We start from the raw sequence: 26868 nt of genomic DNA, 5'->3' as shown, positions 1-26868 counted from the left end.
TAGAACAATGGATGGAAAAAGGAAGGTCAGATGGAGGTTAGATGGCTACTTACAAACAGAAAACATGGAGGAAAAACCAAGAGTGTTAGCGTCCAGAGGGCCGCCTTGAAAAAACGGAGGGATGGGAAAAAACAGAAAGACGATCGTTAATGATTGAAAGGGAGAAAGAGAAGAAATATCCAAATCCTTACGGATAAAAAAAAGATCGCAGATTCCCAAAAGGAAGACTGCAGAGCCTATGAGGAGGGTTTTATTCGTCAGAGTAGCCTTTTAGAGACCACATCACGAGACAAGCTGCTTCCACACTTGTGCCTTTTTTATGCTGTAATCTGTTCAAATAAATGTTTACCTGCCTGCACATTTACTAGTAGTAATAGCCATGAAGTTGAATTAACTAAAAGCATGAAAGAGGCTCATCTTTCTCTGCTTTATAACTCACAAGAGCTTTTTGTTGACAGGTTTAAAATGTGTTCTCAAAATGAGGCAGTGCAGCGTAATATTACATTTATTTCGCATTTCAGCACAGTTGGATTTAAACTAGGGATGTCTGCACCGCACAGACCTCATAAACAATGCACACAAAAACTATGTGCTCACTTATCAAAGGAAGTAATAGACTAATAGCGCAACAAAAAAGTCTAGTCAAATTTTCAGTAATTGTGATAGACTTATTGTCATGGTTTTAAATCATGTAATTATTCTCAGGCTGACTGAGAACAAAATATTGTGATTTTTCTACGCAGCTAAATGACTGAACAGCCGTTATTTCCCAGTGCAAACATCATTAGTATAAGAGATGGCAACAAGGAGAGGCAACATAAGGTTGGAACCGAGAAACGAGACAAATTAATGTTGGCTCAAATGTAAAATCCTCACAGAAGCAGAGAGAAGGAAAGGAGGAGGATGCAAAATAGTACCAAAAAAAAAGAGACACATAGCCAGGGAAAAGCAGATAGATGTGATGAGACAGTAAAGCTGTAATAATGTAAAAACTAATTTCTGTCATATCAAAAAAAGAACCCAACTGATCTCAAAATCCTCACTCTAACAACTGCGAGTGTGTGAAGTTTAACCTGAGACCCTGAGTAAGTCCCAAATACGCAAAGCAATTCCAGCAAATCCATCAAGCTCAACTGCACTCTAATCCACACCCAAAGCATCGTTATTACATGTTAGATTTAGATGTGTGTGTGTGACCATGAAGCACAACCAGTTCTCCGTGAGCGGGTTAGTCAGTTTAGTTTTAAACTTGTTGGCCATGCTTGCGAGGTTAAGACGACAAGTCAATTTCAAGATTCACCTTGTCTACAATCCTAGTGACAATAAACTGAGTAAAATGTTGTTAATTGTTAAAAAGTCAAATCTGATGTTGTTGGCAGATTACTGTGTGGATTATTGCCTTGCATGGCCTCTTGTTTCTCTGTCATAAACTAGTAGTAAAGGCCAGTAACACCAGGGCTGGGAAACTGTGGTCAGTCTCTATAATATAACATTATACCGATATCATATGAGAGAAATATCATAAACTCACTGTTGAATAGCTACAAAAGATTGTATGTTATTTAGGGCTTTCAGAGTTGATGCGATATTAACACGTTAAGACAAATTTGTTTTAATGCCACTCATTTCTTTAACGCAACTTGCGATTTTTAGGTTGCTGCGGGCTCAGTTTTAAAGCTAGAGTGAAGATACTGGCATCATATGAAACTAGAAACCTCAGGAATCCATTGGTCCCAAACAACCATGTCATACTAGCTTGTTGCAAAGGAGGTTAAATAACGCTCCAAACTTGAGCTAAAAGGGATCCCTTGACCTCTGACCTCAAGATATGTGAATGGAAATGGGTTCTATGGGTACCCGCGAGTCTTCCCTTTACAGACATGCCCATTTTATGATAATCACATGCAGTTTGGGGCAAGTCATAGTCAAGTCAGCACACTGACACACTGACAGCTGTTGTTGACTGTTGGGCTGCAGTTTGCCATGTTATGATTTGAGCATATTTTTTATGCTAAATGCAGTACCTGTGAGGGTTTCTGGACAATATTTGTCATTGTTTTGTGTTGTTAATTGATTTCCAATAACAAATATATACATACATTTGCATAAAGCAATCATATTTGTCCACTCCCATATTGATAAGAGCATTAAATACTTGACAAATCTCCCTTTAAGGTACATTTTGAACAGATAAAAAATGTGCGATTCATTTGCGATTAATCATGCTTAACTATGGATAATTGTGCGATTAACCACAATTAAATGTTTTAATCGATTAACAGCCCTAATGTTATTATATGATACGATAAACTAATACTAAGATGATACTTTCCTATTTAGTGTAGGAGGAGATTTAATATAATTAAAAAAAAGTAAAAAATAAATAATTTACTAAAACAACGAACATGAGAGAGTTCCTTTTACAGTTTCTGAATTTGTATGTAATGTACTGAGCGGTTAGTTCTTCTAGCTAGTCGACAAATATAGAGCAACAAGCATACTGGGAATGCTCTCTAAACACACAAGTTAATCAATAAGCCAATCTCCCAAAAACTTGGTGTATTCTTTAAGATCACGCTCCACACCATGCTACAGGCCGAGTGGACGTGGAGGCAGATTACTATTGGAGAGCTGGCGGAGAGTGCCGTGGTTGCAAAAGGAGTGAGTCCTGCTCTTGGTGGACGCACGACGAGGAGGAGGAGGAGGAGGAGGAGGAGGAGGATGTTGAGGAGGAGGAGGAGGAGGAGGGCCAGGAGGGAGGAAGGATGGGTTTTTGGCTCGAGGGAGAGGAGGAGGCTGGAGGATGAAGACAGGAGAAGAAGGGGAAGAAGGGGAGGACAGTGGGGAGGAGAAGGTGGAAATGGTGGATTGGGAGGTGGGGGAGACCGGTTCTGAACCAGAGTGAGAGGAGGAAGAACCTGAGACTAAAACAAACAAAGGAAATAAAACAGAGATGAGTTAAATTAATCAAGGAATAAAGAAAGGGAAGATACACAGGTCACTGGTTCTCAATCAGCATATGCTTTAAACAGTATTTCTAAAATTCTCTCACAATGTAAATCATTTTGGCAAAACTAGTATCATTATAATTCCTCGATAAAGCAACAACTTATCGAACAGAACAAACGAAAACAAAAAATTTAAAATACTAAAAATGTTGCAGTATTGGAGCAGGAATCAATAAAACAAAGAGTGGGAAAGGTTTTCCTTGATATCTGTAGATATGGAGGAGAATGGATCAATATAAAAACAAGTGTGCGTGTTGTGTGTGTGTGTGTGTGTGTGTGTGTGCCTACCGGTCTCTGGGTCACTGAAGTCGGGCAAAGTCATGGCGTTGAGCTGTCGTCTGTCTGCTATGGCTCTGTCCAATAGACTGCTGCCACGCCCGGAATCACTGCCACAAAAACACGTGTTTTCACACGAGCACAGATGCAAACATGGACAGACTACACAATGCCTGAGTGAGTTCCTGTGTTTTTGAAATGCCTGGGGTTGATAAGCAAACATGGTCTCCAAAAGCAACACATAATAAAACCATTTACATTCTTAGTTGCACCAGCTCTTATTAAGTTCAAACCTACTTACTAAGTGGAGATTTACACATCACTACATTTAAATGGGTTGCACCACACAAACTAGTTCTTACGGGGAGATTAGTTTTTACAAAAAGGTTAACTCACGTAACAATTATACCTTTCCTTTTAGAAAAAGTATAGCATTGTTAAAGGAGATCAATTCAAAATTCAGAGCATTAATATAGCAGACTGAAGCTTATGCTCTTTTCAAAGTCACCAGACTTGATCATGGGAGTTGCTGGTCTACCACTGCCTCGATCGGTTAGTTTGTTTATGTTATTGTGTCACTTTGGTGAATTCGAACGAACCCTTTAAAACACCAAAGTCACACAATAACACTGACAAAATAATCGATCGAGGCAGCGGTAGACCAGCAACTTCCATGTTCTCCGAGGTAAAATTACTGTTTTTGTCAAAGGAGTCTGGTGGCTTTGAAGAGAGCAGCTTCAGTTCCCCAGTCGGAAAGGGCTGTCTGACAACAAGGTAAAGCGGTGAAAATATTCAAAATGTAGCGTACACTTACACTGATATTGATTTTCTTTAGGTGGGCCTTTTTTTTAGGTGGCTAAAATATGTTTTGCTGCAGCCCCGTCCACAGCAGGCCAATGCTTAGCTTCCATACCAATACTTTTGTAAGTACCTCATGCAACCCTACTTCATAAAATCAGAACTATCATGCGCGCGTGTGTGCGTGAGTGTGTGTGTGTACCTGGGGTTGGTAAGGTTGTAAAAGCTCTTCCAGATCTGCAGCATGTGTTTACAGGTGAGCAGTGCTTCCTCCGGTCCTCTACACATGGACTCCAACTTCACCTTGGTATATAGCAGACTACAATACACACATAAACACACGATAAGATGACACAGAAGTAAAGACACTTTGTGTGTGCTTCAAATGAAGTGTTGTGGTAGCATTACTTGAAGTTCTCAGGGTACTCGGACAGAGCCATCTCTATAATGTTGAGAGCGTCGTGGTAGTGTTTCTGAGCAGAGAGCAGCAGGGCCAGCAGATGAAGGGAGTGGACATCATCCCCTTGAAGCTGCAACGCCTGTCGTACATAGCCTAGTGCCTCGGGGATCTACACACACACACGTACACAAACTAGAGGTTTTCACTACAGTCGGAGTAAAAAGCACTATGTAAAGTAACAGATGTGTAATTTCCTGATGTTCCCTGACTGGTATCCATGCCTCAAACTTGCATGGTTTTGATTTGCGCATAGTGGCGTTAAGTCTGACTGTGTTACCTGTCTGGACACAGCAAGCTGCAGTGCCAAGTAGAAGGCTGCTAGATGGTCAGTAGGAGACAAACTCTGAGATCTACAGAAAAAGAGAGAGACTTTGTGAGTTCAGTCGTGCTGAATAAAAAGTTAAATAAGATTACATGAAACTTTAAAGAATCCCTGTGGGGAAATTGGGTTGTTGCAGTAGCAGAACAGTGAAAGGGTAGCAAAAGACAGCAAAGTAATAGAGCAAAATCAAACCAGTAGACATTTAAACATTTAGACACAATTAGAAACTGTAACACCATAATAATAAGCAGAACGACGGAATATAAAAAAAAGAGAGGATATATTGCAGCATTATATCAGTGTGATAAATAATGCACAGTATACATATAAAGACCATTAACATCTTTCACCTTATGAAGAGATAAAACTTACAGTATAGTGTGCATTCTTAGTTGCAGACTCAATGTCCAGGAGGAACAAATACTGTAGTATCAATGTTTAAAGGGATAGGTCTGAATTTTTGAAGTGGGGTTGTATGAGGTTCTAATCCATAGTCAGTGTATTATATATAGTAGATGACGGTCGGCACTCCCCCAGTTTGGAGAACGGGAGCAAAGCAATGTACTGCTGTGGACGGGGGCAGCAGCAAAACTTATTTTAGTCACCTAAAAGAATGAATATCTGTTTAAGTGTACACTATATTTAGAATATGTTCACTGCTTTATCTTGCCATCAGACAGCCCTTTCCGACGGGGAACTGAAGCTGTTATCTATGCTCTCTTCATAGCCACCAGACTCCATTGACAAAAGCAGTAATTTTATCTCGCAGAACACGCAAATTATAGCTTTGAAGAGACCATAGCTGGATATAACGGCTTCAGTTCTCCCTCGGAAAGGGCTGTCTGACGGCAAGGTAAAGTGGTGAAAGATATTCTAAATACACCGTACACTTAAACTGATATTGATTTTTTGAGGTGGGCCTTTCTTTTAGGTGGCTAAAATACATTTTGCTGCTGCCTCCGTCCACAGCAGTACATTCTGTGTCGGTACTCCTGTCTGTTTCTCCAAACTGGGTGCGTGCCGACCGACATTCACTGTATGTAATACACTGACTATGGATAAGTACCTCATACAACCCCACTTCAAAAAAATCCAAACTCTCACTTTAACGTATGGATGTATGACAACCTTGTTCCGATATATCCCTCACCTTAACATATTTATGGATGGAGGTTGTCTAAGAACAGTATACAAGTCATATACTGTTTGCACAGATGACAAACTATGCAAGCACACATAGGCTTCAACTGATATAGGTAAATATAATGGATTGATAAGGTAGAAAAACTGTTTCCATTTTGTTACACCGAGAAGCAGTTTGTGCTGTGACAAAAATCATTCTGAGGGAAATGTGGGTGTGAAAAGAGAAAACAGTGAGCAGCATGGCTCAGTCCCAACCTCTGGAAGGCTCCCAAAGCTTTCCTCTGGTACTCCTCCTGTGAGCTTCGCAATGATGCTAAAGAGATGCAGAGAGACAGAGTCAGGGACAGGAAGAGAAAGACAGAAATACAGTCAGGCACATTATGCAATACAAGAAGTGGAGGCATCCAACGATATAAGATAGTGTAGTATTTGAGGTCTTAATGTGTCGAAATGTGAAAACATCACATAGAGAACAAGAAACAAAAATGGATGCATGCTCTGTCTTGTGTCTTTTTCTCAATTTCACGTGACTTGCTTTCCATGTTGTCATCACTCACGATAGGGTGGCCAAATGAACAATCTCCTAATTTTCCTACCTTAAACGGGACAGTTCACCCCAAAATCAAAATTACATATTTTTCCTATTACCTCTAGTGATATTTATCAATCTAGATTGTTTTGGTTTGAGTTGCAAAGTGTTGGAGATATCGGCTGTAGAGATGACTGCCTTCTCTACAATATAATGGAACTACATGGCACTCGGCTTGTGGTGCTCAAAGCACCTAAAAAATACATTTGAAAAACTCAACAACGATGTCTCTTTCCAGAAATCATGACCCGGTTACTCAAGATAATCCTCAGACCTTGTGGTGAGCATTTTCATGTAGGACCTGTGTAGTGTGTATAAGTGTGTTTGTCTGTATGTGTGCGGACCCCAGGAAACACTAACCTGACCCTGTCAGATGGTTTGTTTCACAGAACCATCTGAGAAGCGATCATTGCAAAACTATTTTGAAAAGGGCAGGCCCTTGGCAGGTGATTAGATGAACCATCTGTCAATCAAACTAACGAAAACTAGCTGAAGGCGAAAACATTGCCGTACTTTACGCGCTCAGTGCCGTTCCTTGCTCTTCAAAGAGGAAATACTCTCCAGTTCTGATGTAACTGATGCTATTGCATCAGTCGCCTCTCTGTGATGTCTGACGCTGACGTCTCACACACCTAAGCCATGCCCGTAGCTGCAGTAGCTCCTCACAGGACGCTGACTGGTCTGTTGTCTGGCGAGCTGGACACACACGCATTACATAGAGCATGCCAAGATGGATTTTCTTGTGGCATTTGATCCCACAATTCTCTCGTGATCTAGTGACATCACAAGAATCCCACTGCCGTGCAAGGGCTATAGATGGATAGCCAATGCATATGCTAGTGCTAATGGGGATCCTAATAAAGGAAAGAAAGAACTATTTTCTTTCTACCAAACTCTCTGCCGAACGTATCACCGTGCAAAAGGAAGCATGCACCTACACATGCACAAGAGGCTGGTGTTTATAGTTTATAGCTAACCAATACTGCTAGCTGACCTAGTACCACTGAGCTAGCTAACTTTACAGCTCAGACGTCCTCCATGAGCAGATGTAAATCTTAATCCTAATGCTTTTTAAAGTAAGAAGCAACAAAGTGTTCCAGATTATCATCCTTTCTAATAAGGGATGTACAAGAGCACATAGACACAGAGACCTACCGTCAGTGGCTTTGAGGCTGTAAACCAGCCCGATGGCCAAGTAGCCTTTGGCTCTGAACTCAGCTGCTTTCTCCCCCATGTCAATCACCATCTTTGCAAAGCACTCCCCCTCATCCAACTGGATTGTGGGATTAGAGAGACATATGGCGAGAGAGAATAGATTTCGGAGTAAAATGACATGATTTTTTGAAAATAAAGGTGTTTAAGTGAATGTATTAACAGAGCAGACACAGAACGGTATCTTAAGAAAACCTCAACAAAATGTTCTAGAATTGCTACGATGCTTCAGCAAATAGCTGCATTTGAGTTTAGGTCTGCAGGATGGTCTTTACCCAGTGCAGAGGTCCAATACACAGCTTGACAGCCAGCAGTGGGATGGTAGGGTCGTCAGGTTTCAGACGAATACACTCCTTAAGGACCTTAACGGCACGAGCTGATTTCCCAGCAGCCATTAGCGACAGGGCGAGCTGGTACCACAAGTGGAACTCCTCAAAGGCAAACTTCATGGCTCTCTCCAAACACTGGAGACATCGGAAATAGGACACATTTCATTGGTGTTTTCTCAGGGTATCTGTAAGCTTCATCAAGTTGTGCAGCCATTTTTAGAGCCAACTGGGTTGTAATAAAACATTTATTTGTTTGGGGAAATCAATGTGAAAAAGAATTTTAAAAAGTGTGATTTCATGTGGGTGTACTATGGGCGTATGTGGGCTTTTATTTCTTACAATCCCTATGATTGTGACTATGCAGCCCACAGAGGGATTACTCACCTCTGACAGCATCTCATACTGCCCCCTCCTGCCCAGAGCTATAGTCAGCAGGTCGTACACCACAGAGGCAGACTGCAGGCTGATGATACGATCATTGTTGTGTTCGGGAATTCTGCTCAGGACAGCGTCGCGGTTAGCCTGAACACACACAAACACAGATAGAGATGGCTCAGAAATGGCACTAAGTCTAGGTTTCCTTCAAACCCGAGCTTTAGAAACGGGTCTGAAACATTTTCCAGAGAGTGTTTGTGTCTTACCATGGACTCACTGATGAGTAGCAGCAGCAAAGCTTCTTCTGTGTTCTCCTGAGGGCAAAACAGACTGAGGGAAGAGAAACGCACCGAGAGAGTCAGAAAAATGGAGTTGGACAAGGATGAGAGGGAAGAGAAAAGGGAAACATTGAGGAAAAAAAAGTGATAAGGAGAAGATGGAGAGAGCAGCTGGTGAAAAAAGTACATTGGCAACAGTGTAATTTTAGAGTCGTGTTGGCTATTTTCCACCTTATTCCAACTTTAGCATCAACAAACGCACATTATCACTTACTTCTCTCCCGAGTACACCCGTGGGCGTCGGCTTAGGCTGTAGTTCTTGCTGTGAGTGTGTCCCTGCCGTGTGGGATCGTCCAATGGCGACACGGTGGGCGGGTCTTCCAGAGGAGACCAGTAACTCTGTTCGCACATTCCCCTGAGCAAGATCTCTGCAAGCTGTCTGGCTATGGTCTGTATTCACACACACACACACACACACACACACACACACACACATGCACATTTGGCAAAGATGCTCTGGTACCAACACAGCAGCAATCTGTTTACTTGGGGCTTACTTTGTTTCTACTATACTTAGAATACAGTTATATTAATGGTTTAACCCTTGTACAGAATGTAAACTGGACTATTTTATCATCACGTACAAAGAAAATCAAATATCAAGTCTACTTGCTTGTGGTGGGTTTTGTATCTAGCTACATCGATAGAGATCTGCCCTTTAAGTTTAGGTTTGCCCTTACAGCTTGTAACAAACTAGACAGAGACGCTGTAGGAGAATCTTTTGTACAACTTCGACATATTCAAATTCTACAGACTAAAGCAGTAACATTTTTAAAGGAATAGTTTGACATTTTGGAAGATACGCTTATTCGCTTTCTTGCCGAGAGTTAGATGAGAAGATCGATAGATTGGTAAATCTGAAGCCAGCGCCAGCAACCGCTTAGCTTAGCCTAAACTGAAAACAAGGGCAAACAGCTAGCCTGGCTGTTTCAGAAGGTAACAATATCCTCCTACCAGCACCTGTAAAGCTCACTAATTAACACGCTTTATCTAGTTTGTTCAATCTGTATAGAAAACAAAAACCGCAGCACAAAAGTTGAGGGGCTGAAAGAGGACTTCCTGAGGTTCCCAGGCAAAAAAAAGCGTATTTCCCAAAATGTTAAACTATTCCTTTAAGTAAGCCAAAGGAGAAGCGTGAGGGAAATGATACATAAACAACCTCCCAACCCATCATCACTCACCATGCGGAGGCTCTGGGTGGTTCTGTTCTCAACAGCCCGAAGAATCTCCCGAAACCGGCCCACGCCTCGTGTCAGGTTGCTATGGCAATGTAGTGAGGAAACAGGAAGAAAGACACAGTCTTGTCAAAGCATGTAGTGTGTGTGTGTGTGAGTGTGTGTGTGTGTGTGTGTGTGTGTGTGTGTGTGTGTGCGTGTGCGTGTGTGTGTGTGTGTGTGTGTGAATGTAAGATATCTCACACAGACATGTGTGCATACTCCATATGTCCAAAACATTTTGAAGTTTCTATCTCTGTGTTAGTCAGTGAATAGGTGAATATTTAGTAGCATCATTAGCAGATACAGAAAAAACCTGTCTAACGGTAATGCTGTTAAGCAAACCACATCCTCACATGAACACTCACATGTCTCAGGACTTTGATGTTTGTTTGTATTTTTATTTCATGCTGCGCAAGCCAAGTTTGCTGGCGGCTTCAAATGAGAACAAGTTTTTTAATGTTATCAGAAGTTATATAAGATGATATTGGTAAACGAAATTCTCTTTTTTTTTTTATTCATTACTTCCTGTATGATAAAGTCTAAATACACCAGAAGACACCAGAATTACATTTGAATGAATACAGTGTCTACGTTTTTAAAGTTCCCTCTATTCCCCTCTACTGACACTGAGGTGGAGCCATTGCAAAATCAATGAGCTAGCACTGGGCAGAAATGTTACAGATTTCTTCCAGTCCACTAAACGGTTATTTCTTCCAGCAACAAGGCTTTACCTGAAACTTCCTCTGCTGTACTGAAAACAACACTGTGGGAACTACTTTCTGCTTTAATCAACCTGTCAGCAGCTTTGTAACACGATAACTACAAAGTGGTTGGAAAGTGCCCACAAATGGTTGTTCTTGGTTTCTGTTTGGGCTGTTTTCTCTAGTTTCTATTAAAGAAAAAGTTAGGAGTGTAAATAGTAAAAACGTATCTAGTTTTTTCCATAAAAATCTCTGTTTTGAAAAAGTATATTTCCCCAAAACGCCCTTCTTTTGTTTCATTTTTCTTTTTTTTCTAAATGTAATTTTTTTTTTATTATCATTTTCTGATCTTATTTCACATGAAAAGCACCCCATGTTCCATTTATGTGTTCTATAATTTCATTGTTAAAAGTGGAAAAGTCGGTTCACTTCATATTCGTATATAACTAAGTATGATTATGTAAATGTCAGAGTAAAACCAAATAAAGGAAAAATAAAATAAAAAAATCTCTGTTTAGTGGTTCTGAAGTGATCGACAGGCAACTCTCTGGTCTCTCTGATTATCCTTTCTCCCCTGTACCTACAGTATCTATCCACCATCACCACCCCCTGTTTTCCTCTCTTACCCGTTCTTGAAGTGGATGACGTGGGCTCTCTGCAAGCCCGTCTCCAGGAAATAGCCCAGTTCCAGGTCCTGGGCAGTCGGGCCGGGCTTTGGGCTGCGATTCTGAATTCCTGCTGACAACGCCTACAGACACAGACAGGGGTAAAGAAAAAAATACAAAAGTTAAAACATGAACTGCAGAGAAAGTTCTGCCTGAACTCCCCTGACCTAAATTAATTACGTGGGAAATACTACTACTATCAGTCAACGTATGTCGATGCGTTTAACTTATATTTGTGTTGGATTATTAATCCAGCGTTTTCAAGAAGAAGTTATTATAGGAGTATAATAATTAGGCTATGGTATATAAATAAACCTGTTCAAATCTGCTGGTTTAGTTTGTGTGTGAGTGGCAATTACACTGAGGTGAAATGTTACGTTAAATTACATCATCATCCATGTATGATGTTTTTATTTACAGTAATATTCCTATAAAGGACTTAAGATATTACTTTATTGGAGCCGAAATAATACGTTGATTTATTAGTCAGAAAATTTTTCTAGCAAAAATGCAAAAAATAGATATCTCTGGTTCCAGCTTCTCTTCTCTGTGAGGATATGCAGCTTTTCTTTGTCTTATGTGACAGTGAACTGAATTTCTTCGGGTTATGGACTGTCGGTCGGACTAAAAAAAGACATTTAAAGACTTCGCCTTGAACTTTATGGATTTGTGATGTATATTTCTCACTATTCTTTGACATTTTATAGAGGAAATGTACAGCCCTAAACCTTAAAGCTAGTGTTGGTAATGTTCTCATACACTTATCCAATTTTTAACATTACCAACCCTAGCACTAAAGGTAGGATTGCGACAATGATTATCTTCATTGTCAATTAATCTGTTGATTATTTTCTTGATTAATCGATTAGTTGTTTGGTCTATAAAATGTCAGAAAATGGTTAAAAATGTCAATCAGTGTTTCCCAAAGCCCAAGATGACGTCATGAAATGTTTTGTCCACAACTCAAAGATATTCAGTTTACTGTCATAGAAGAGTAAAGAAACCAGAAAATATTCACATTTAAGAAGCGGGAATCAGAGAATTTTCACTATTTTCTTAAAAAATGACTCGAACTGATAAATTGTTTATCAAAATAGTTAGAGATTAACTTAATAGTTGACGACTAATTGATGAATCGTTGCAGCTCTAGTGGGGATGTAATGAGAATATCAACAAATAAAACAAAAGATTATTTTGAACAGCACTACCAACCCTATCTTTAACTGACTTATAATATAACTCTAATATTTTAAAATATTCCTTTAATTCATGAAGCTTCTGTCTCTCCATACCACATCCATACTTAGTGACTTCCAGGTCCAATCCAGGATTTTTCATCATATCTTATATTAAACCTATAGTATCACACCTTCTGTTGTATGCAGGCATGAGTTTATAGAAGTCATCTCACGTCATCACATCATTTGAATTGTTTGATTTGTAGCCTCATGCCTTTTAATGCAGTTCACTGCTGTCAGTCTGTGCGTCCTCTCAGACATTCTCCGAATAAAGAAGAAGAGATCTGTTTGCCAGATGGCTGTCATGGGCAGTAATGTATTAGTCAAAGGTGCACACTGTCAGCAGAGTATTCATCACACACCCACAGGGATGGCAGAGCATTTGGGAGTCCAGGTGCTAACAAGATATTTGGTGAGTGCTTGTGTGACACTCAGAGAAAATACTGCAATAGACAACAAGCATGCCGGTTTCACACTCTCAAACTAGAGGTCTGACTGAAGACATAACGTAACATGGCACAAACGTATATACCTTCTCAGCCTCCTGCAGGTAGAGCAGAGCAATGTCTCCAGACTTTTCATAGCAGGTGATGATATCCTGCTCCCGGTCTGTTGTGCTCCTATTGGACGATGGAGACCCAGTGTTCTTATTGGGTAGAGACGGAGAGGCAGCTGGGACCTTCTCTAGGCACAGTCCTGAGGGGAGAGAGGGTGGGCAGAAAATAAACAGAGTGAGTGACAAAGACCATGAGTCAATTATCAGTGTCTGGTATTCATTTTAGCCTTTCAAACCATTAGGATATAGTATATACACGTTGTATACGAGTTGTTTGGTGTACTTTTTGACACTCGGATGATCATCTTCTCTGACTGATGATTGGTTTTCATACAAATCTGCTTTGTGCCTCAAAACATAATAAATAATTCATAGTCATCACATTCATATCTTATCAATCATAAATGACAGGCAGCAGTTACTTGAGTTCACAACTGTCCAAGCAAATTGTACTTGGTTACACGGGTGAATTAAATAAGAATAGAATGAGAACTGAATATCTATTATTCAAAAGCAACCAGAGATGCCTGATGTGTGACTGTGTGCATTTAGTCATATTACAGTTTATCCCACAGCTGTTGTTTAGCAGTGACACTGTACTGCCATCATGTGGAGCAAAGCAGTAGTGCAGGGGTTAGGGCCAACTGGACTGATGGCAGTTGAGATCAGGAAGACTATGAGACGTGGAAGGAAGACTTGTGCTGCTGTCGAAAAGTCAAAAAAGTACGTCCTAATGTCTTTTCCTAACCACTTTTTTCTTGACCTCGATGGAAAACGTCATGATGTCAAAGAGAGATGTGAAGGAGAATTCATAAGGAATTAGGAAAAGACATCCTGCTGTGCTAAGAGAATCCGACTGCACTTGCACTAGGCTCCGTAGTTATGATGCAACGGCGGATGTTATTGACGTGGGTTTGCCGTCGTGATGAAACTACAATGCTCTGAAGATGGACTTCAAAAAGCACATCTGACTACACTTCGCCCTGTGCGTTCTTACCGTGTTGTTTCATGCAGGCTATATAAACAGCTCCTTCAGTGATCCCCCTGTGTGTGAAGGAGAGATACCGCAGGTCCTTCCTTCCTGCTGCTGTCTCACTTTATAATCAACTCTGCTCCGGTAGATCGCACATACCAAAAACTGACAATTCACTGACGTTCAATATCAATTAGACCGTTCAATATCAATATTTCTAGGGCAGTCCCAATTACTATTTTTTGGGCTTCGAAGCTTTGGTGAGAAATATTCGAAGGTATTCGAAGGTATTCGAAGCTTCGCGGCGCGGTGCAGCAGGCTGACATGTTCTTCTGTCTGTCTGTCTCCATTAACCTCGTTTCAGTACACGGGACAGTGCCGCCGCCGCACTACTGTACACACAAGAAACTCTACACACAACAAGCAGCAATATCCATCTGAGAATAACTAATAATCATTAATGTTGAATATAGATATTGAATAATGTTGTGGGATTATTCCTTATTTAAATGGCTATTTTGGGATTAATACATTATTATTACATACTTTTATATATATATATTTTTTAAAAACAAAGCATTCAAATACAAATTTGGAGGTCGATTATCATGGCAACAGTCGAAGCTTCCATGCATTCAAGTCAGCACTAAATATTTCCTATGTGCAATAACAACAAGCATGCCAGTAATATTACTTTATTACCAAGGTTGGAATTTAAATAAAAAAAACAAATATAGGCTACCAGTTTCAGACATTTGTATGATAAATATTGAGTTAATTGTTTGTGTTATGGAGAAGGGGTAGGACCATATACTGTCAGTGTAGGCTGTACTTCTTCCTACTCCTTTTCGGACATGTAATATTTATTTATGATAATTATCTACTGTTGTTTATGGCAATTTGTTTATTGACACTTTGCTATATGTATACTGTTTATTATTTGTCATTTCTGTTTTGTTTTTTAACTTATTTGTTTCATGTTCAAAATAAATAAATGAAAATAAAGAGAAACAAAATGGTTGTCACTGTCCACTCAAATTCATCAACAAGAATCCCAATTAATATATGACTGTATGAAAACAATTGTTAGCCTATATTTATGCAAGGCAGGCATATAATTTGTTTTCATGAACGACCGAGTGGTGCGGCGCTTTAAAAGTTGCGGCCGCACGGAACTGTGGGACGGCATTATCTTCTTTCCTTTCATAAAGGATGGTCCAGTGTATCATAAGATAAGAGAGGAAGCATTGAAGCACCTTTCCTTAACATTTAGCCAATTGGACCAGCTCTTATCATGGCTGGCACTTAGATACTTCCGGGTCATTTCACTCAGTTAGGGAACCTGCCGAAGCAAAAAAGACTTTACGACCGCAGCCTGGGTGTGTGTAAGTGTGTTTTTACCTTTAGTAGCATATGCCTCTGCTATCATGGACAGCCTATACACAGGAGCTCCCCCCAGCTGCATGTCATCCATGTTCACCCTGCTGTAGTGACCTGTCAATACATCAGTTATGTATCAATTCATAAATCGATCGGCACACCAGTATTTTACAACCAAGGGCACTTTTTTTTATTATAACATCATAGCATGAACAAATACTAAATATGAATAAATAAACCAAACCAGAGAAGTGTGTGAGTTACCTAAAGCGTCTCTGTATTCTCCTTCCACATAGCACAGTTTGGCCATCAAAATGCTGGCTTCCTGGAGGTAATCGGCCTGGAGGACAGAAAATAAGGCATTTACTTTTTTTAATATTTTGACTTTCTAAATTCATGAGTTCGGTTTCCGTCTTCAGATTTTTTTTTTTGTATCTACCGATTCTGAAAACCTTGCATGAACCGTTTTTGTGGCACTAAATTGTGTGACAGAAACCAAAATCAATTTGTAAAATAAACAAAAAGAAACAACTGTAAAAAGTGACTATACTGGCAAGAACCAAACCAAGTAAGCCATTCATTCAATTTGTCCACCATCTCTTCATCCACAGTTACCTTGAGGTTTCCTCTGTCCAGAGCAGCAGTGAGGTGTTTCCTGACCTCCACCAGTTTAGGACGTTGGCCCCTGGGACTGGCTCCCTGTTTGATGGGGTTCTCCTTCAGGTACGTTTGAAGCTTGCATTCCCCCAGCAGCAACTCCCCTAGGTCATCTACACATACACACACACACAACACAAGATGTTAGGAGAAATCATGACAATAACTGTCTCATTGCTCTTCCACTTTAATAGGCATGGGGTAAATAAATAGAGTCACTATAGGATCAATCTATCAGTTTAAATCTAAAATCAATTTACAACCAATCCAAGATAAATCAATACTTAAAGAGGACCTATTATGCTTATTTTCAGGTGCATACTTGTATTTTCGGTTTCTACTAGCAGGGCAGGCTTAAGGTATAGGCCATATAGGCGGTCACCTAGGGCACCACCTTCTGGGGGGGGGGCGCTGGTCACCCTCTAAAAAAAAAACACTGGGCGCCCTTCCTCATTTTCTGCATTGAGGTAACAAATGACCAAATAAATAAAGAAACTTTTTCATCTGCCCGGCCGCACTTGAACATCACACTGTGGCTGTGCGCACTGGGGGCCCAGGGTAATCCGAATTTTGCCTAGGGCACCAAAAGGGCTAAAGCCGGCCCTGTCTACTAGAACATGTTTACATGCTTTAATGTTCAAAAAAGCGCTTTATTTTTCTCCTACCAGCTGTGCTTCAGCACCTCTTTTCACCCTCTGTCTGAAACGCTCTGTTTGAGCTACGCCTCTCCCTCCCAAAAAGCCCAGTGTGCTCTGATTGGTCAGCTGGCCCACTGATGTGATTGGTTAACCTAACCAAATTCTTCAGAATCCACTCCAGCTCCGCTCTAACTAGCTTTGTTTGAGGGTGTGCCAAACTAGCCGTTATGCAAATATGTTACTTGGTGACATCACCACGTTACGGAAGAAAAGGCGGGACTTCAAGCAAGGCGTTTCAGGCAGTTCAGGAGCAGTGTTTCTGTGGGGGAGAGTAACTCCCTTTGACGTGGACTTTGGGCTTTGTATCTTTGCAGACCTTTTACATGCACAAAAAACTATATAACACACTTAAGGAAGGGGAAAAAGCACAAATCATAATAGGTCCCCTTTAATCTAAGGACGATGTTTGATCTAGGATCACTGTGTAAAGTTTGACAGCAATCTAAGATCAATCTACAACTTATCTAAAGTCAGTCTAAAATTAATTGATTTACAATTTAAAATCGAAATAAGATTAACTTCAAGGATTATCTAATGACGATGTGTCCACCACATGGTTAGAATGACTACGATTGCCGTCAGTAAATCTACATATAGAGAAACAGTGCTGTGCTTCATACACATACCAACCAGAATTATGTATAAGCTTCTTAATCATGTAATTGTGTGTGTTTAGAGGTTCAAAGGGTGAAATGAGCAGTAATCCTGTTACTGATCCCAGTTAGTGACCAGAGCTCACAGCTCTCACGTGCTACATTCCATAACGGCAGCATTTTTCAGTGTTCACAAATCTACTGCAACATTCACATTTTCCACAGTTGTAAAATAGCACTCACTGAAGCCATTAGAGTCCTTTTATTGGCTCACAGTTTACAGTGATCTAACAAAATATCTGTTTTAAGACTATGATGCCACAAACCTGCAGTGTCCCTCACCTTCACTGTACAACTGAACAGGAGCAATTAGTCTAATTACCATCTTGGCTGTGGCTGCTCAACTACCACTTAAAAAAACAAACAGATAGAACTCTTAATGTTTGGCCTTTACTTTCTAGAGCAATCTCTCAACATCTGTTCCTGCAACTCTACTATTAATAACTGAATTAGACTCCCATACACTGTATGTAGCTATCTTAAAGAGTAACTTAACAGTACACCATGGTGAGAAGCAGTGTTTCACTTCCCTCTCTGGTTGACAGTTTCAAGCCTGTGTCACCTCTGACCACACCCAGCATCACTAATGGGTGAGGTCAGAAGTGTGCTGTGTAACCACACTCAACAGTGATGTCACAGCGTCCTGGAGTCCCCCTGTACATCACTGCAGCAAGGTGAAAAGTTAAACCACTGGAGGCAAGCAATCTTTACAAAGATATACGAAGATTCCAGGGACCAAATAGGAGATATCAATCACACAAGACGCCTTTATGGTAATTAAATGCATTAACCACCACAAGCAGTCTGCCTTGGCTATTTGCAGCGGTGGAGCAGCACACACATCTGCAGCAGAAGAGCAAGTACAGCATGACAGGCTGTAGTTATTGGCCAATTTGGAAGATCTATTGGAGCAGGGCGACCACCATGAGTGATATTTCAATGTAAAGATTGGATATGATGCTGTTTACATTGAATTACTTTAAATCTGTTTGCACAAAAACAAGCCCCCCTTTCATATTAAAAAGGGTATTTGATTTGATTTATTTTTCATTTTTGAATTCTGAGCGGTTTTGTTATTAATATGAGTCCGATTTTTTTTCCAACCAAGATGTGTCGACAGCAGAATGGGCCTTTACTTACATTATACTCAAAGTGCCTCTATGTGTTGTGATATGGTTTGCTTTTTTGTGAACCTTTTTATGTGCAATGTGAAGTATATGTTTTTTATGTTATGTGAACAATTTTAATAAATATATTTGTCAAAAAAAGTAGGCGACTATAAAATCCTTGTCAAATGGACGCATCACGATGTACATGTCGTCACATGTACACCATGATGCGTTCAATTTCACGTCGATTTAACCTATGGATTTGGCAGAAAGTTAAAACATGCAAGTAGGATTCCATATTTACAGAAAACTGATTCAGATTACAGTGAGAAATTTGCCACTGCCTGGGGCCAAACAGTATGTGTTAATTTGTAAAAACTGAAATGTTAATGCCAGCTCTGTCCTGGGATGCCCCCTCGACACAGTGGAGGCGGTGGGAGAGAGGAGGATGATGGCTAAGCTTAGCTGTCATCCATGATGGAGAACGACTTCCACCCCATGCAGGACACCATCTCAGCACTGGAGAGCTCCTTCAGCGACAGGCTGCTCCACCCAAAGTGTGTGAAGGAGCACTATCACAGGTCCTTCCTTCCTGCAGCTGTCAGACTCCACAACCAGCACTGCTCCCAGTAGACCACAACCAGCACTGCTCCCAGTAGACCACAACCAGAACTGCTACCAGTAGACCACAACCAGCACTGCTCCCAGTAGACCACAACCAGCACTGCTCCCAGTAGACCACAACCAGCACTGCTCCCAGTAGACCACAACCAGCACTGCTCCCAGTAGACCACAACCAGCACTGCTCCCAGTAGACCACAACCAGCATTGCTCCCAGTAGACCACATACACTTACACACCAAGAACTGCACTTTACTGTACACCAACTGTCTATTAGTACTACTCAGGTGTAATTCATACTGTGCAATATCATGCTTCTTGTTTTTTTGCACTATCCCCTCTGCTGCTGTACACTGCAAATTTCCCCACTGTGGAACTAATAAAGGAATATCTTCTCTTATCTTTCCTGTGTCGTCACTATATACTTTATGATGAGCCAGTAGTGCAGTTTACAATTCAGCATCAGCAAGCAGTTTGACAGCTAGCATGTGAGTGAGCAATCATGCATCTTATAGCCAGGCAACTAACTTAAGTCAAGCTGAACCATAATAGAAAAATCTGCCAATTTAAACTGTGGCACACTTTTGACAAACGTGTGTGCTACATGGAGCAAATGTTAAAGCCTATAACTAATAACTGGTTTATTCTGATAAATTCGGCATCATCAAACTCTCAAACTGTGAGACATGTTAGTAAAACACACCATTACAGAAGTGAAACGATGCTGTCATTTTGCTATGAAGGTGTATGAAGGTGTGTGTCAGTAATTAGTGTATAGTTAGACGGAGTTCCGCTTCACCTGACAGCAGAGCAGAGCTGTCACACCACAAGCTCAGTTCTCCTTTACAATCACAGTATCTCAGTGGGCACGCACCAACACACCACACTGCCCAAAGGTGGTAACATCCCCTGAGTCTCTATCTTGACCTTTGCTAGCTAACTAGCTCTAATAACCAGAGGACGCTGCTGGAGGACTCCCATCCTCGGCTGCGGCTGTCAGGAAACCCCGAGGACTGAGAGCAGGAGGAAGGCCTGTTAGACTGAATGAACCAACAGGAGCATTTCTCACCGTTTGATATGAGTTTGGCTGAGAGCTGCCGCACTAACTCCGGTATCTTGTCCCACTGACTCTCTGAGCGGCACCGCTCTATCTCGGTCTCCAGTCGAGAGCCGGACTTCCTCGCTGTCATCTTGGTGAAGTGGGCTCGACCGGACCAGAACACCAAAACACCACCAGAGAGAGGAGAGGAGAGAGAGGAGGATCCTCCAGCTGCTACACAGAGTCAAGCTACTGATGTCTACGAGGAACACAGCTTCCGCTCTCTACTTTCAAAATAAATCTCTGATGACCAACGGTTGCAAATTTTGACGACAATAATAAAAAAAAAGACACTTTAAAAAGCGATAACTTTTAAACTGCTGACCCCATGTAATCCACAACTTATACTTAGTTTTTTGTTTGTTTGTTTGTTTGTTTATTTATTTATTATTATTATTATTTTTAATTCACTTACTTACTTCTTTTTGCCTTTTTTGTCGTTGTTTGTTTTGTATGTGTTTCATTTATGTTTCTATCGGATTTAATTCATTTACATGTATAAATGTAATTGTTTACGAAATTAAATTATATTATATATAATATTGTTATAGGGATGGGGGGGGGGTATAATTTGTTTATACAATTATTTCTGTGATTTATTGGATTTGGTACAGAATACCAATAAAAAGACTTGAAAAAAAAATCCTAATAAGTATGATGAAGTAGCAATAAAGTATTGAGTCTTGAAAACAAATGGCAAAGATCTTTTCCTTTTTTCTTTTTTTTTTGTATATGTTTCATTTATGTTTCTTTCGGATTGAATTCATTTGTTTATGAAATTATGAAATTAACTCTGCTTATTTAATGGTGCAGTAATATTGTCAGACATATATACATATATACACATACAGACAGACTAACAATATTAATAATTAAATTATACAATGAAATGTTTAGTCAGAATTTCAAAGAAAAAGAGACATGACATTTCATGTATTTCACATATCTAACAAAGATAACAAATAAAATAAAAGATAAGACAAAATAAATAAATACCTCAAAGAAGAAGAAGAAAAAAAAAAACACAACAACACACAACAATTTCAACAACAGCACTCAGCAAAATCTCTGATGACCAAGTTGCAAATTTGATGACAATAATAAAAAATCACACTTTAAAAAAGTGATAACTTTTAATCTGCTGACCCCATATAATCCACAATTTATACTGAGTTTTTTCTTGTGAAGGGCTCATTGCATGGGTGGAAAAAAGTACAAAATGCAAGTCTCCCTCAAAAATAATCCAATGCACACTGTAGTGTGTATCTTGTTTCTTGGTTATTGGTGATAAAATCTTAAATTTCTTTAAGAAGGGTATGTAAACTATCCGTCTCTATTGAAAAGTGGGAAGGGAATTAATAGTGTGCCTTACAGTGACTAGCATACAAAAATGTACAGTAGGGTAGTAGTACTAGTTTGTTGACAAAAAGCCAGTTATTTGCACAAAAAAGCTTTTATTCTGAAAGAATGAGGGCGGAAGTGGTGCTAGCAGCACCGAGACAACAGACCGTGGTGATCGTGGTGAGGTGGAAGAAGTGACTGAAGTGACTGAAGTGACTGAGATGGCAGATCTGTCGTTGTATTTAACCAATGCCAATGTTTCACTGGGGCAAACTATGGAAACTGATAAGGTTAGTCCGTGCGATACTACTTTATAAACTTTTTGTGTTTGTGAATGATAAAACAAAGACTTTTTAAGATTAATAGCGAGCTACTTCCTTAGCTGAGAAGCTAACCGTCAACAAACACTGAGCAGCTACAGCAGCTAACTGACTGACTGTACCAACCAGAGCTGCTGATAGACTGCTGACTGGTTAACCCTGTTTGGTCGTACAATGTGGGACGAATCACTTTACTTACTGTGTAGCTACAATACAATAACTTTAGTTAAATAACTTGGTTAGGTAGTTAAGTTTGTTATGTTTCCTTTGTTATGAGTTCATTCTGCATCATATGCTACCACAGTGTCAGAGGACACAAACCACATGAGGATATGAAATATTACAAATAATACAAAAGCTAATAATGATATACTGTGCAATAATTATATAATTATCTGACGGACACTTTGTGCAATAATCTGGCAAAACTGTCATCTCATCAATATACATATTGTATTTTATATTATATTATCTTTTATATTTGTTATATTTATATTGCACTCTCTTTTTTTATTGTATTATCTTTTCATTTGTCACAATCTAATTTCGTTATACTACACAATGACAATAAAGGGCTTGATTCTTGAATCTGTATATAACTACTAATAATGGTGATGCTATTATATCCATGTATTGTCTTGTTTTTGACAGAATCCAGCAGGGACGACAGACTTTGAGAGGCTGGAGATGGGAGACTCTGCCGGGAGGGGGGTGAAGGTTCCCCGCAGGACCATCTACTTTGCCAGTGGAGAGACCATGGAGGAGTACAGCACCGACGAAGAGGACGAAGTGGAGGAGCCTGTGAAGAGAGATGTCATTACTGTAGATTCGGTAAGGAAGATGGAGGGCATATCATGTGGGTGGTGTTTGCATTAGAGCAGTCCCTCTCTCTCTCAGGCCTGTGTGGCAAGACAACCTAAATGGCTGGTAACTTGCAAATCCATTCCCATCGGGCAATTCATCTCAAAACACGACCCCTTAAAATTCACTAAATCCCTTTACTGGTATATTATTATTGGAGGATATCAAAAATTCTGACTTTGACTACTGCTAGGGATACTTTAAATAAACTTGTAACTATTATATTATTCTTTTGTGTTTGGCCAGCAGATGTGTGGTCTTATTGTCATGTTCTCTTCATGTGTATTTTAGTCCAAACTGACCTGGGGTCCATATTTCTGGTTCCACATGTGGAGAATGGGCACCTCCACTATCTCAGGTAAAGTAGTCTGCTGCTGTTCTGCAGAAATAATGGAAATTGTACAAGTTAGATGCTTTACAGGAATGTATCAAAATGTATTTTACAGATATATTTATTGAATGTGTGTGTGTGTGTGTGTGTGTGTGTGTGTGTGTGTGTGTGTGTGTGTGTGTGTGTTTGTGTTTCCTGTAGTGTGTGACTACATGGGGGAGAGACTGGCCTCTCTGTTCGGCATCACTACTCCTAAATACCAGTATGCTATTGATGAGTACTACCGTATCAAGAAAGAGGTAGGACACATGCGTACATGCACATCCTTGATTTTCCTATGCAAACATAAATACATTTGCACTTAAAGCTGTTTACACAGAGGAAGGAGCAAGAACACAAACATCAACTGTCAAATATATATTTTTAAACAATATATATATATATACATATATATATATTAGTATTAAATGCAACACACTGGTGTTCTCCTGCAGGAGGAGGAGGAAGAGGAAGAGGACCGTCTGGCTGAGACGGCGGAGCGTCGGTTTGCGGAGCAGCGGAGAGGTGAGCAGGATGAGCCTCATCCCGCTACCGTGGAGCAGCCAGAATCATCCGGAGCCTCCTTTGTAAATATTAGCTTTGACCTCGAACCTGAAGCTCCTCTCAAAGCTGCAGACACCAACAGAGTCCCTTCTCCCCTCCCCTCATGAAAACTGACAACCACAAACAACTAATATTCACACGTTTCTATCCGTTAGCAAAACCTAAATTTACTGAGCTGTATTGATTAATAATATGGTTTTTCTACTTTTTTTACGTTATAAAAAGAGGTCTTATACTTAGTGCAGGGAAACATTAAAAAGGGCTGTGGAAGTGACTGCGCTAGCCTTATCTGTGAATGTAAATTTGTGTGTAGTATGCAAGACTGAGATGTATCATTAACTATTCATTGACCAGACTGGGCTCAGCTCACTTTGAATTGACATCAGTTCAGAGAGTGAAATACAAGCTGGATGTTAATCATATCGACAAATAGTCACCAATCTAATTTTTTCATTGATTATAAATGGATGGAAATCCACCCCGAACTGAACAGAGACCAGAGAAGTGAATGGGCCCCAACCTTGGTATAAGCAGCCACATGAATGGGCACATGCTACATCTACTGTACAGTTGTTGATCCTGCTACTTATATGCAAAGTCATCAGACATTTCACAAGTTTAGCCGGTTTCGTAAAGGCATGGCCTGACACTGGCACTGCCTCGCCATTTGTGCTCTCAGCCTCTTTCTGTGATTCTTGTCTCTGACTGAATTAGAACACAGACCATATTACGCCAAATTCACACTAGGCAGCAGCGAAGTGCAGCTCGCCACAATAACTAAATTTTTCTGCGGCTGGGAGGCGTGTTGATGTGGTTCAGATGGAAAGAAATTCTTCGTAACGTAGGTCAACATGTCACAGGAGACACAGGATAAAAGTTAATGTTTTCCCTAAAAGTTAAACTTTTCCCAACTTTTAGTTTGGCCGCACTTTGCCACAAAGTCTGAAGCTTGTAGCTGCCGCCGCAGCTTTTCATAGACATTGCATGGCAGCTTGTCGCAAGCCGTACTTCACCGCTGCTCTGGTGTGAATTTGGCGTTAAGACATCATTGTTAATTTCAACATCATTTCCAAATACCTACAGTATGGCTGCCCTGCTGAATAATTCCTCAAGGCTACTGTACTGTGCTACTTCCTGCTCTTTGAACAGGACTCATTTAACATGTTGAGTTACTAAATAGGGGCTGGTTAATCAAAAAGCTAAATATGCATAGGTATGTTTGGCTTCACATAAGAATTACTACTATCTTGTTTCCCTCCAGAGCATAAGATCTGCCTGCTCAGATGTGGTGTTCTATTAAATATTTACTGGTTTTTGTGTGGCCCTCCTGGGAGGCATTATATCAAAGTCATTGGAAATGGCACAAGTGAAACCATCCAGTAGTTCTGAATGTAACTTCAATATTAACCTCAAAGAAAAGATCTGCTTTCTTTTTCTTTCTACTTGTCGCAATGTAAACAATGTGTTTCTGTGATTAGGTTGAGAAACAGAAAGAACTTGTAGTGCTAATAGTTTTCTGTAGGAAATGCCAAAAGTGCTATTTTTTAGCCAATATAGGTTATATAATACCAATACAGTTAAAATGTTTGAAAATCTGCAAGTACTCAAATGTAATGATTACTGATGATCTACACTGACATGACAAGTTGCCCACATACAACGCTACTGCCTTCATGTGTACACGAGGGTTCATTCTTAAAGTGTCCTTGTGGAATCGTTTCATATGAGTGTTTAGCTGCGCAGCAGGAGTAATGCTGAGACTGAGCTATCATAAGCTTCTTATTGATTATTTATATCCTCTGACATGGCCATGTGGTGACAGGCCTCAGATCTCAGAGCAGCAGGAATGGCGCAGATGCAGAGAAGTGACGCACACCTCTTTTGAAAATGATCTAGTTCGATTCAAGAAGAGATTTTTAAATGGGCTTTAAAAGGTGTACTGAAAGTGAAATCCCAACATATCAGACCACAAGTATGTTAGTAACACTTGGTCGGTGAATGTCTTTCACTACTCAATGAAGGATATTATTCATGTTTTTTTATGAGTAAAAAGGGCCAACATATATGCAAGTTACTTTAACAAATCTTTAATGAATATGTATATACATATTTATATTTTCTGTGTTAATAAAACATTTAAACGTTTAAAAGGTGGACTTTTGTTGTTTTTATTATATTATACATAATATATCAAATTACTTTTTTTCACAGTTATCCCATTGTATTATACAGAACCACCTGTTTTACTTCCTAGAACGTTTCCTGACTGGTAGCTTTATCATGTACTTGGCATTAAAACCATGAAGGTTTTTCTAACAATCTCAACCTTCTTATCTAATAAACTCTTATTCCATCTGGTTCGTTTGAATTACTTTTGAATTTCCCTACCTCATGGCCCAGCTCTATTCTTCTATTCACCTTCAACATCACAATAATGTGATAAAACTAGGGCTGTCAATTGATTAAAATATTTAATCGTGATTAAGTGCAAATTAATCATACATTTTTTTATCTGTTAAAAATGTACGTTAAAGGGAGATTTGTCAAGTATTTTATACCCTTATCAACATGGGAGTGGGCAAATATGCTTGGTTTATGCAAATGTATGTATATATTTATTATTGGAAATCAATTAACAACACAAAACAATGATAAATATTGTCCAGAAACCCTCACAGGTACTGCATTTAGCATAAAAAATATGCTCAAATCATAACATGACAAACTGAAGCCCAACAGGCAACAACAGCTGTCAGTGTGTCAGTGTGCTGACTTGACTATGACTTGCCCCAAACTGCATGTGATTATCATAAAGTGGGCATGTCTGTAAAGGGGAGACTCGTGGGTACCCATAGAACCCATTTTCATTCACATATCTTGAGGTCAGCGGTCAAGGGACTTTAAAACAAATTTGCGTTAACGCGTTATTATTGCATTAACTTTGACAGCCCAAGATAAAACATACAATTCAAGGCAAAAAGATTATTTATTTATC

General features: G+C 39.9%; 2 protein-coding genes across 3 annotated transcripts in view; one reads left to right on the top strand and one right to left on the bottom strand.

The window, feature by feature from the left end:
* The window catches only part of ttc7b (tetratricopeptide repeat domain 7B), a 33072-nt gene extending 12457 nt beyond the window's left edge, over positions 1-20615 (bottom strand). The window contains exons 1-18 of one of the 2 annotated variants that reach the window (XM_074661636.1): positions 20388-20615; positions 16196-16350; positions 15845-15920; positions 15602-15694; positions 13204-13367; positions 11395-11516; positions 10032-10110; positions 9065-9240; positions 8779-8842; positions 8522-8659; positions 8084-8272; positions 7752-7869; positions 6263-6320; positions 4820-4892; positions 4491-4651; positions 4285-4401; positions 3297-3394; positions 2509-2924 (exon numbers count right to left, since the gene is read on the bottom strand). In XM_074661636.1, the coding sequence (XP_074517737.1) occupies positions 2590-2924; positions 3297-3394; positions 4285-4401; positions 4491-4651; positions 4820-4892; positions 6263-6320; positions 7752-7869; positions 8084-8272; positions 8522-8659; positions 8779-8842; positions 9065-9240; positions 10032-10110; positions 11395-11516; positions 13204-13367; positions 15602-15694; positions 15845-15920; positions 16196-16350; positions 20388-20508 (2337 nt within the window). In that variant the 5' untranslated portion in view covers positions 20509-20615 and the 3' untranslated portion in view covers positions 2509-2589. Of the gene's footprint in view, positions 1-2508; positions 2925-3296; positions 3395-4284; positions 4402-4490; positions 4652-4819; positions 4893-6262; positions 6321-7751; positions 7870-8083; positions 8273-8521; positions 8660-8778; positions 8843-9064; positions 9241-10031; positions 10111-11394; positions 11517-13203; positions 13368-15601; positions 15695-15844; positions 15921-16195; positions 16351-20387 lie in introns of those variants that run through there. The other variant, XM_074661635.1, reaches the window with a different exon arrangement.
* Positions 20616-21884: 1269 nt separating this feature from the next.
* Positions 21885-26023, top strand: fam177a1 (family with sequence similarity 177 member A1). The gene is made up of 5 exons (XM_074661002.1): positions 21885-22048; positions 22730-22909; positions 23231-23297; positions 23472-23569; positions 23765-26023. The coding sequence occupies exons 1-5, from the start codon at positions 21980-21982 to the stop codon at positions 23978-23980; spliced, it is 630 nt and encodes a 209-aa protein (XP_074517103.1). The 5' UTR covers positions 21885-21979; the 3' UTR covers positions 23981-26023.
* Positions 26024-26868: the final 845 nt, after the last annotated feature.

Source organism: Sebastes fasciatus, chromosome 15 (assembly GCF_043250625.1).
Source record: "Sebastes fasciatus isolate fSebFas1 chromosome 15, fSebFas1.pri, whole genome shotgun sequence".
NCBI classification, from domain to species: Eukaryota; Metazoa; Chordata; class Actinopteri; order Perciformes; family Sebastidae; genus Sebastes; species Sebastes fasciatus.
The sequence above is the reverse complement of the archived record's forward strand: the minus strand, read 5'-3'. Positions and strand labels throughout refer to the sequence as shown.